Source organism: Antrostomus carolinensis, unplaced genomic scaffold (genome assembly GCF_000700745.2).
Source record: "Antrostomus carolinensis isolate BGI_N321 unplaced genomic scaffold, ASM70074v2 scaffold16423, whole genome shotgun sequence".
NCBI lineage: Eukaryota > Metazoa > Chordata > Aves > Caprimulgiformes > Caprimulgidae > Antrostomus > Antrostomus carolinensis.
In genome coordinates, this window is record NW_010305987.1 from 1 (window position 1) to 12061 (window position 12061).

The 12061-nt window shown below is 39.9% G+C and overlaps 1 protein-coding gene across 2 annotated transcripts in view; it reads left to right on the top strand.

Annotated features, from left to right (window-relative positions):
• The first annotated feature begins 3949 nt into the window (after positions 1–3949).
• AP1G1 (adaptor related protein complex 1 subunit gamma 1) overlaps positions 3950–12061 on the top strand; it is a 33141-nt gene continuing 25029 nt past the window's right edge. For both annotated transcript variants that reach the window (XM_010164979.1, XM_010164980.1), the window contains exons 1-4: positions 3950–4151; positions 8177–8301; positions 10837–10978; positions 11696–11792. In XM_010164979.1, coding sequence (XP_010163281.1) covers positions 3951–4151; positions 8177–8301; positions 10837–10978; positions 11696–11792 — 565 coding nt within the window. In that variant the 5' untranslated portion in view covers position 3950. The remainder of the gene's footprint in view (positions 4152–8176; positions 8302–10836; positions 10979–11695; positions 11793–12061) is intronic.

Below are 12061 nucleotides of genomic sequence, written 5' to 3' on the forward strand. Positions count from 1 at the left end.
AATCCCTGACATTCTGTGATTCTGTGAGTGAAACTAAGATTCTGAATGACTTGATAAAGTCTTGGGATGCCTGCACAAAACCTGGTTTGTTTACTCAGCTGGCTTGGATCTAGGATGATTAGCTTTCCTAAAAACTATGGATTTTTGCTTGATGACCAAGGGGCATGTGCTGCTAATCTTAGAGCTGTGGGCGAGATTAACAGGCAGGACATGAAAAATAACTGCTCAGGCATCCCTGGCTCCTTTGTTCAGATGTTGGAGAGGCACATGCAGTTGTATTTTGTAATGAAGTGGTAGTATCTGCCCCAGCAGTCCCTGCTGGCTTGTCTTCTTCCCGTTCTGTAGTTATTTACTCAGTAGACCTTGTGTTGATACCATCTTCATGCTGGTCACCTGGTGTAGTCAGTGCTCCAAGAGCTGCAATTAAAGTTTTTGTGGGCGGCACATGGTTCTTCAGGTGTGTGTTCTGCAGATGCCTCTAGTAGGAGTAGTAGGAAGTCATTCTGTGGGTTGTGACAAAACTGGCCATATTTGTTTCACCTTGCTGCTGCTTTGGAGAATGCTGCAGTACAAGAGGTATTTAAGCTATTGTGCCTGCAGCATCCCAGGGCAGTCAGCATTGTCTGTGCTGTGAGACAATGAGGTGGTCCAAGAGAATTGATTTGCTGGTGGTTGTGTGGAAGCCTTGTCTGGCTATGTCTTTCAAAGGTGACAAAGTGTTTTGAGAGATCCAATAAAAAGGAAGAACTGCTTATTATTTGTTTGAAGGGGGGGGCTTTGTGTGTTATGTTCCTAAGCAAACTTATTTATCTGTTTTCCTGTCCTCGTTCTTCTCAATTGGTGTTCATAATTCATTTTGTCAACACATCAGCACAGACAACATGTGGTGTGGTGGTTTTGTTTTGTTTTTCTCCTCAAATGTTCCAGTGATACCTAAGAACCACGTGCCTGGATAGGACTTTGTTTTGTTGCCCAGTATAGGAGTATGGTTCATAGCAGAGACATATGCTAGAAGTCAGGCTAATAAGCAATGTGAAAAGAAAAAAAAATCACAGCAAAAAATAATAATTAAAAAAAAATCCACATTATTTACACCAATGCTTTATATGGAAAAACTTACTGGGATTCTCTTGTTGAAATCTGTGAGAAATACTCTCAAACTGAAATGTCGCAAGAAGAACTCTTGGAACAAAGAGGTAAAATTAGTAATAAATTGCCAATAGAAAGTAAAGTTCACCAGTATCTCTGAAGGAACTCAAAATTCTTCAACTTGTAAATCTGATGTGTCACTATCTTAATCAACACTTTATTTACAACAAGAGTACATGGTGCTTTGTGTGATGCTAGTTTTTTAAAAGGCCTGCAGGAGCGGTCCCAGGAACTGTGTGGTTCCTGATGAGTTCTTAGTAAATGCATAAAGGTTGTCTGGATTATAAAATTGTTGGGTTTTTCAGAAATCTTGACAGAGCCTCAAACCAAAGGCTTTTATTGTCTTACAGAACAGTTTTTCAAAGGAGATCTTATTGTGAATTAATAATTAGCTAAGGAAGAAAGAAAAATGACCAGACAGTGATAGAAAAATCTCTCTGTTTTTGTATTAGGAAGAGGTTATTGAGAGGCGCTCTGCAGAACTGTGCCACTGAGCGTGTTGATAAAGCAATCTGGAGAAGAGGAATGAATAGTGAGGTGACAGTTTCATCCTAAAGCTGTGGAAGGATTTTGTGATATTAAGGAAGTATGCAATAAGATGGTAAAATGAATCCATTGTCAGTGAGTGCAAAGCAGTGCCTACACTGAAAAGAAATTACTGTGAAGATACACAGTGAAAGGCTCTAAGTGAGTTGTCACCTAAGCTGAAGGTCTTAGAGCTATCTGTAGGATTTTTTTTTAAATGCCAGCTCCACAATAGCCAAACAGGCAAAGTAAGTTTAAACATTTTTAACTTCCTAAGTGCAAAGAAAAAAAAAATTCTGTGTAAACTAATGGTGCACCCATTGCCTGAATACTTTTTATAGTTCTAATTTTTGTTTAAAAAATAATAATTAAAAAAAAAAAAAAGTAGAATTCTGAGGGGTAGAGAGTGATATGAAGGAATTGTGCAATGGCTCCTTACGGGAAGAGATTAGAATAGGACTCTGCTGCCTGGCAAGGGAGGTGGCCGAGGGGTAGATACAATTAAAAGCTGTAAAATCATAGATGACATAAAATCAATTAATAGGTGATGAGTACTTTCTTTCTCACAGTGTAAGAATTTAATTTAGTATCCCTTACTTGGTCAGACAGTGGAATTAAAGCAGAAGATAATTTTTCACTGAATTTATAGTTAAACTGCAAATTATTACCTTGGGTATGAATGGGAGAAAGATTGGATGCTTTCAAAAAGTGATGAGGTAGATCCATAGATCTGCAGAGAGGTGCTATGCAGAAAGGTACTCTCTGTGGTTCAGGAAGTCTCCTAAGTTGCAGCAAATCTTGGAAGCAGGGAAGATATTGAGGAGATGTATTTTCTCTGTTGTTTCCTCTCTACACCCACTACTTCCTCTGAGTTAGATCAGTTTTATGCCTTACCTGGCGTGGCTGCTGCTGTTCTCTGCAGTTTGCCCTTTATGCCCAGTAGTGCATCTACCCAGGGCAGCAGATCGGCGATTGTGCAGTCTGGTGGAGAGAAAGCTCTCCCCGTGTTATTTTAATTGTTTGGGTGTATGCACATTGTGTCATGTGAACAGTTACGCTGAACAGAAAATCAGCAGGAGTTACCAGGATAAACCACATTAAAGGTCTGTTGGCATTGGAATAGGCTTTGGAATAGTTGATAATAGGTGAATGTTAATCTGTTCTGGAATCTTTCTCAATTTTAAGTGTTCTCAAGTTCAAAGCTTCTTCATTCCTGCAATATCTACTGCTTACACTTACATGGACAAAATTTGTAGCGTACTGCTCTGGCAACTTTTTACAACTTGGGGTGACATTATCTGTTATCAGACTGGCTTAGTTATGTTCGCAGTCTAACATGGGTGAAAGAAGACTGTAGAGATGCTTGCATAGTCTGATCTCCCAGGAAGTCAGAAGTCTGCTTGGGTGAGCATGAACTAAGAAACTCAACAGTTGAACATAATTCTGAAGTTTGCTTTTTGTTTGAGAGCCATTTTCCTCTTGAGGGATACTCAGAAGACTAAATTGCTCCCTGGGTCAGATGGTTCCGTTAGTATTCCATCTGTTGAAGTGAAACTACTTGGAGTTCATGCAGAATACACTTTTCTTGCACACTCTAACAGTGCAACCAGACAGTAATGTGACAGTAAAGTTTGTTTTGGAAAGGATTGTTCTGTTTGGTGTGTAATAAAGGGATGGTGTCAATTAGATTTAGTTATTTTTGAAAGAAGATCCTCTGAAATATCCACACAGCTGGGACTGGTCTTCCATCTGCTTTTTCTGCTGACTTCCACGCCTCTGGAAGGAAGTGTGTATGGCACACATTTGCTGGATTTTTGAAGCATGGCTATTGGGAACAGTCGTGTGAAATCTTGTGCAAGTTATTAAACAGCATTGCTTTTTAAAAAAAATTTCTATCCCATGAATTTTGGCGTCAACTCTCTTTGGAGCCTGACTTTTCTGGAGAGAGGCAGATGATGTGAATATGAGAGCATACCTTGCACAGTGCCATTTCTGCCTGTTTCAGGTGGGGGAATCATGTTCACCTGACAGCTAGCTCAAAGCATAGCAGTTCCTGTTCCTAATGTTCTGGAAAGCAAATGTGCAGTACAATGAATGCCTCTGATTTTCAAGTTTATTTTTAACCGTGCTACTGAAGCAGTCTGCATTTTTTAATTCTTCTACTCACATAGTTGTAGGGGGAGAAAGAAAAAAAAAAAAAATCATGGAAGTATGAGACCATTATGAAGCCTTTAGATACAGTACAAAATTTACAGATCTCTCTCTTCTCCCAGAGGATGCCAGCCCCCATCAGACTGCGGGAGTTGATCCGGACCATCCGGACAGCAAGAACCCAGGCAGAAGAGCGTGAGATGATCCAAAAGGAATGTGCTGCTATCCGGTCATCCTTCCGAGAGGAAGATAACACATACCGATGCAGAAATGTGGCAAAGCTGCTGTACATGCATATGCTGGGATACCCTGCACATTTTGGACAGGTAGGTCAGAGTTCAGTGCTCGCTGTGCTGTGTGCATATGCCAGTCTGCTTTGTGTGTTCTGGGCACAGTGACTTGTTCAGAGCATTTCTAGCTGCACTTTTGCTGTCTTCTCTTTGGGATATTTTGAGGTCTGTCTTCACATATGTTCTGAACCTCCATTAGTTAGTTTTGACTTTGTTAGTGAGATCTGCTGTTTGGAGAGTTATATATTTTGTTACGAAACTTAGGGTTAGTCTGCTTTTGCCAGACTGTGCTCCTCATCACCCATTTCTGCAAAGCAGTGTTTCTTAAGCCACAGTGCAGTGGTTTATGAATATATCCACATACGTATACTTCTGTATGGGTTCAAAACAGCACTTGGGAGTTCTGTGTGATGGAAAATACCAGATGCTTCAAAAAAGGTTCTATACCCTTTTCCTTCTAAAGGAATGTATTCTAGCAGTTAAGAGCTGGTTTGTTCCTAGCAATTGCTGTTCCTTGTCCCCATCTTAGTGAGGTGACTTGGAGAATGCTGGTATGAGTTTTCCATCTCTTGGCTTATTTTTGATGCACTGTTTTTGACACACGTAGATTGTGGAAAAGGGAGACAGGAAGATGCAAGTTCTTGTTCTACAAGATGTTCTTCAAGTTGAGCTTTGCTTAGTCTTTGAGTCTATCCATTCATGATTGAATTTCCCAGTTCTGACATGTCTCACTGAAAGAGTAAATTCAAACCACTGAAATAAAATTCTAGATAGTATTGATATTAGGGAGTGAGTCTGGGCTGTGCTGTTGCATATAAAGTCCATCATCTTACATCTACATCATTGGATTCTTCACACAGGATAATGAGTTGCTGTATAAGAGCAAGTGAATTTGTGTATTCTCCTGTTCTTAACACTTCATGTAGCCAGACTCCCTGGTCTAAGAGAGAAACTTTCTGTCATAAAAGTTAAGGATAAGTATCTAAGAGCTGCAAGAAGAAGGAGAAATGTTACAGATGTCATCTGGAATTTCTACACTTGACCTATGTTAAGAACATATTTACATTTTATTTGGATTGTTTTATCTTGTTGCTTAAGTATTTAATCCCATATATGGAAGATTAGGCCATTTATCTAATAATTTTTCAGTTTCTGCTTTGGTCAGTAATGGTAAATTACCTCTTCACTCTCGGTGAAAGAAGGATACAACAGGTTATTCAATATCTATTATTGCCAGGGTTGCTACATCTCAAACAGAAAAATCTATGCACAATAACTTGGTAACAGAGCACTTCATTCGATGACCTTGATTCTCATGAAGTTTATCAGCTGTGTTTTCAGGAAGGTGTAGGGCCCAAGGCTGAGAAGGGATTTTAACAAGTATTCTTCAAGGGAGTAAGTTGTAGACCTTTGCATGTTCTCAATGCTTCTAACTGGGAGGGATCTTTCAAAGTGCTAATGTTGTGTAGGCGGAGTATAGTTTGTGTGAGCTGAGGACCTGTTGAAGACATACGCTGTTCCAGCGGTGGAGTCTTGTAGACAGACAGTCCAGCATTGGATGGAAAAAACAGGAAGTTTCTGAGAGTGACAGGATAAATACGCACAAAATGTGTTCTGCTGAAAAACAGAAGAGATCCACAGGCTGTGCTCGTCTCTCTTAAAGAGGTAAGCAGACATCTGACTTCAGCTAACAGTGTGGATGGGATAGCCAATACTACAAGATAATTTAGAGAAGGTGTCAGAAGTAGCGGATGGTTGATCTACTTCTTTCCAAGCCAGGGATCCTCAACTTTGACCCAGGTTATCTTGTACAGAGATGTGAGAATGAGCACCATATTTAGCCAGTTCATGATGAGATGCACTGGATGGCAAACTTTCTATTGAGCGTGTGCAAAGGCCATTTGTGCAAGTTTAGAAGGTGTCAGGCAGCCTGGGCAAATGGTCAGATAACTTTATTATTGTTGTCATTATTTCTAATTGCAAAAAAAATTCCAGTTGGAGGAGTGACTGTCAGTAAAAATGTGGGTAAGTCTGGCTATATGCCTGTATCCTGTCTGGCTTTACTAGTGTATCTGTTACAGTAATGATGTAGCAGATTTTAATTGTTTCTTTGAATGAAAAGGAGATAATGGTATCAAGATTTCTTCCACTAACTAGACCTAGTAAGAGCCTCAGCTGATTATGTTTCTCAGTGTTGCTGTGCATTGAAGCTAGTGTGCATGTATTTGTATACAAATGAAACAAGAACTCATCAACCTTTCACAGGGGTTATTTCGGTAATAACTTTCAAGTTCAGAAGTACTAGAAATATGTCTTACAGTATGTGTTGCAGTCATTAGTTTCCTTCTTCTTCTTAGTTGTTGGTCTTCTGCCTTTGTTGGCTCTTACACTACAGCTTAGCTGTCACCAGTTCTACATTGCATTTTTGCAGAGGATTGTATAAGAAAGTATTCTGTAAGCCTGGGGAAGAAAGTTGGTTCAGGGGTTCATTATTCTCTTACAGAAAGCACTGGAAAGATAAGAGGTCAATATCTAGTGTTCTGTACCTTATCCCTGGTTCATCTTGCCCATTTGTGCAAGTTCAGCTGTCCTTGTGGATGACTGATCTTACTGTTCAAAGGTGTTTCTTTGTTCTAGATTTTCATCCCTTTTAAATGTAACAAACTGAACTCGCTTTCTTTCAAACTTTTTCTTATCAGTTTGTCACCGTGCACTAGCTGAGTGTTCGAATGTGACAACTTCTTGCATAGTTGGGTTGTATGTTCTGATGCCATGCAGTTATGAGAACTCGTCAGGCCATAGCACTTACTTTCTCTGGCACTTCAACTTTAATTTTCTTATCAGCATCCTGTACAACTTTACCCTCCTGATGTGTTTGTGCTTCTTGCATCTCACCTGTGTCTGTTGCCCTATTCAAGCTTCCCTGTAGCTAGGGACCATGAAAAACTTTTCATGACACCCTGTATTTTTGCCTGTGCATGCCCCCTTTACTTCCTTTAAAAAGGGTCTGTTGCAAGCTTTGTCTGACCCCTCCTTAAACCCACTGTGTTTGCTTACTTGCTGCCCCAGGTAGCTTGTAAAACAGCCTGGTTTTGTGCGGGGTAGGTCTCTGACCTGTTTTTGAGAAGCCATTTCTGCTACTTCTTGTCTGGAAAGTAGAGATTGATTACACTCATTTAGTTGTCTGTTGGAGGAAAAACACTGTGGTGCATCATAATGTCAGAATATCTCTGTGGTTGATGTCTTTTTTTTTTTTTTTTTTTTTTCCAGTAAGAAAGTGTTAAGTTTAAAAATGGCTTAGCAATTAAATTCTTAATCAACTGAGTGTAAATGGCAGCTATGTATGTTATCTTGGGGATCTCCTTTATGCTATTGAACACAGTTGACCTTTCTACATGGTGAAAGGGAAGTTTATAGTGGCTACAGTGCGTATGATTTTAGTCAAACTTCAGGTGTTCAAATAGAGATTACAGAGCAGCACAAAAACTTGACTCTCTCTGTTTCTAAGGTTTACCTAGCTAGGAAGTTAGTTACAGGTCGTAATAAGCAAAAACTGCTTTTGACAACTTAACTTACAGAGCATTGATTCTCTCTCTGGTAGGTAGACGGATCCATTTAAGCCTGGTTCAGAAGTTTCCAGTGCATATCAAATATGACACATGATCTAGATTTCCAGATCTTTACTATTTTGTTTTTAATGATGGATCTCTTGTCTCTATAGATATGTTATCTTTTACTTTTGTGATCTGACATAAACCCACATATCTGGTACACCTGAGGTCATGGAAGACCAACAGTGTCTGGCTACTTCAAGATGCAGGAGCTGCCAGTGACTTTCCTACTGGCTTGCTGGGAGTTTTGGGCAGGTCATTTAACCTTTGTTTTCCACATCACCAAAATGGGAATAAAATACAGTTTTAAAAATGCATTCTGAGAGACCTGAATGAGTAAACATCAAAATTCAAACTGTTTCTCCTCTAGCTAAGAAGTAGTTTAAGCTAATTCTGTCTTTTTTTTTCTTCTCCTTTTTTATTTTTTCCTTTTTTTTTTTTTTTTTCCAGTTGGAGTGCCTCAAGCTCATTGCCTCTCAGAAATTCACAGACAAGCGCATTGGGTATTTAGGTGCCATGTTGCTGCTGGATGAGAGACAGGATGTCCATCTTCTTATGACCAATTGCATCAAGAAGTAAGGGTACCACCTCTCTCTCCATCAACACATGCTTTGAGGTTTCAGGATCTGAAAGTACACTCCTGGCAGTGATATTTTGAGTACTTTAGTTTTTTGCCCTTGTGTTATAAAACTGGTATCTTCAATTCCTTGTGTGCTGTTGACCGTACAAGACTGTTCTAGTATTGTACTGTATTGGATGATCCTGTCTAGCTTCCTTAGAGGGAAGAGAATATAAAATTGCATTGATCCCAAAGAGATGTATGTGGCAAACAACACTTCATGTAACTACTGTTACAGAATGGTAGTATGTGTTTCTGGAGGTCATGTTAAGATAAATAAAATCAGGAAGGTGAAATGACCACAGTAAGCTGCTCAGCCAGTGCAGAAGACCTCTAATTGTTGTAAAGAACTCTTCCATTTCTGTAAAGCTTGCAGTGGGAAAGAATGAGGTGAGCAGTAAAGCAGCATCAATAAAGGCCCATGCACCTTTTAAATATTATTTAACCAGGATGTTTTTATAACACTGTTAAACTTTGTAGGCTGGACTGGCCATCATATGTCACAAAGTCACATGTATTGCTGCAGCCATATTGTCCTGTGTTTGTTTACTTGACTTCTGCTGAAGAGTTCTGAAGAGTTGTCTCACTTCAAGGATCAAGGCTGTATATCCTGCTTTCTTTTGAAGGTTGGCCTAATGGTCCTGATGAATGGTTTTCCCCAGAAGCAAGCAGCAACTTGGGATGTGCTGTCTGCTCGGCATCTTGCTGAAATCAGACAAGAGAGGACACAATTTTTTATTTTTTTTTTACTTTTTTTCTCTCAGCAAAATGCTGTCAAACTGGGACTGGTTTACATTATAGTTCAGTAGATGATGATTGGCGTATATCCAGTAACACTCCTTTTCAAGATGAATCAGAGCAGGAGTGGAACAACTGGTTTCTAGTTGATTTATCCAAATGCCTGCTTAGTTGTGTGTGGTGTGTCTCTTTATTATTATTTACTTTTAGAACATAAGCCTCTCGGATACTAGCAAGTAAAGTATTCATCTTCAGTTAGACTGTGGCCTCAAAGTACTTGGAAAGAAACTTGACAAAACTGCAGGCTTGAGGATCTGCTAACTTTGGACCTAGTGTCCAGGAGAAGAGAGAACATTTGGCTAAAGATTTTTCATTGAAATGTCATACCTGTGAGGCTCTTCCATTAGAACCAGGCTGCTAGGTTAACACCTCTTTTGATTGTTTATGCTTAAATTAAATTGTGTGGTAAAGCTGTAGTGAGTTTGAACTGGAAATGGGTCAGACTGAAGCTGAGCAAAACTGGTGGACAGCTTCCCATCACCTCGGTGGGTTGTTTATTGCTTTCTCCTTTGGCTTCTGTATCTACCGCTTTTGTCTTGCTTTTATCTAGACTTGGAGGTATTTCATTTATGGCATTGTCTTTCATTATTTTGTAGCAAGACCTAGAATTTTGATACAGAAAAAGTGAGCATCCTTGTGAAGCACATACTTGCTATACATACAGCTTTATATAGCTGCCAAAAATTTGTTAAAGGAAGGAAACAAAAAACCAACCCATTTAGTGGCATGTGCTGTCTGTTCCTTCATCTGCATGTTGCCATAGCTGCTTGACGTTACAGCCAGAATACTGTCTCTTGCTTTTCTGCGCATTGTGTGCATTTGGTTAGATACCACTTGTTTCCCCTGCTCTCCCATCATGCAGTCCCAAGCTCCCTTCACCTCCCAAACCAGGAACCATATTTTTTACCTTCTTCAACATTGATCCTGGATACTGTGGTGGCATGAGTACCAAATAGTCTGATGGAAAAGTAGTGCAGCAATCAGTTTTAAAGGCTGTTGGGAAGGCTGTGTGGAAGTTACGGAAGTTACATTGTCTTGTACTTAGTGTGACGTTGGTAGCTGGCCTCGTGGATGTCATCTAACTGTTACGTGGTTTAACTTCTTATTGACCGCTTTTCACAACTTCCTTGGGCATACAAATAGCTAGGACTGCTAAACAAATTTCTTGGATGGATTATTTTCAGGATGTGCAAGTGATAAGGTTTGTGGTTTTCACTCGGGATAGAGGGTATTTTTACATAGGTTTTTATATACTGTTTGTTTTGCAAATGCAGATGCTAAAGCCTGTCCTAGAACATGTTTAAACTGGGACAACCCACAGAGTCACTGCAGGACTGTACTTATGCTAGGTTCTTTTCTGCATGCAAGTTCCAAAATACAATGTCTTGTGTTTACTTTAGTAGTTTAGTGGAATTCCATATGGTCTTCCCTCTTCTCACCTCACCTGATAGTTTTAACCACGTATTTTATCTTTATAATTCAGAATTCTAAGTAGAAGTAGTAGCAAACCCTGTGGTACATGGACTCAAAGCTGCTATTGCTCCTAAGTCATGCTCCAGAATAGCTGAGAATCCGGAGATTTGTTCTGGGCCATATGTGCAGCTGGTTAGATGACTGTAGATGTAGATGCCTTTTCTTGTGTTCAGGTTCTCTGTGTGCATGCTGATTGGCTTTTTTTTGTTCTCCTTTACAGTGACCTTAATCACAGCACGCAGTATGTGCAGGGGCTGGCACTCTGCACTCTTGGCTGCATGGGCTCCTCAGAAATGTGCAGAGACCTTGCAGGAGAGGTGGAAAAGCTCCTCAAAACTTCCAACTCCTATCTTAGGAAGAAGGTACTTCAGGGAACTTGTCTTGGGGAGGGTGGGAAGCAGTAAGATTTAGGGAGAGATGCATTGTTACTTCTTTGTCTGGTGCTAGAGAGAGGTTGGAGAGAAAGCAATGCTAAGAGGTATTGCTGTATTCTGGGAAGAGGCCCTCAGTGTACTTCATTCCCAAGCAGCTGCAAAGCATAGTGTCTCCTGTTGCTTCTGCACTGTGAAAGAAGTAGGCAATTTTTTTGTCTACTTTTATTTTTTTGTAGGAACCATCACCTGCAGGAGGAAGTTATTTTGTGAGGAAGGAGATGGTATTCAAGAGAAGAAAAATGAGCCATAAATTTGACATAAATTTCATTATTTGCTTCCAATGCATTGTCCCCTTCCTAGCAACAGGAAGACTGACTGAAGTAGCCCTATTAAAGGCAGAGCTGCTTTGCAGTTAACATCACTTCTGGAGTGTGTAATTTTTGAATGAACCATTGCTAGTGGCAGTATTACTTTGTAGTTCAGTGCTTTTTTGTTTTTTTCTCTCATCACTTGTGGTAGTTTTATTGAACTCTTCTCTGTGATGCTGTTAAGTGTCACTTGTAATAGAGAGATGGAAAAATGTACCATAAACTTTGCAGGCCTTTGTATATAATGAAATTTGTGATAGTTCCCACTGTGCTAGATGGTCTCAAAACATGTGTTGTCATTACAGTATATACTAACAGAGATGTTTTTCCTGTACAGGCAGCATTGTGCGCTGTTCATGTCATTAGAAAGGTGCCTGAACTCATGGAGATGTTCCTGCCAGCCACCAAAAACTTGCTGAATGAGAAGAACCATGGTAATATCCAAGGCTCTACTTAGCAAGGCTATGCCATTCTTTGTGGGATGGTGGACTTGCTACCTAAGCCTTCTGTTTGGAAGGAAATTTTGAAGTGTATTCATATTATTTGTTTCTTCCCACTTCTATGAGGTGATAACATGTCATTCAGAAGGAAGGCATGCATAAGACTCTGCTAGTCATCAGGACTTTTATGTGGCATAGGTGACAAAAGGAACTCTCACTGGTTTTTGATACACTTCAGAGTGGGTAGAATGGGAGAGTTTGCT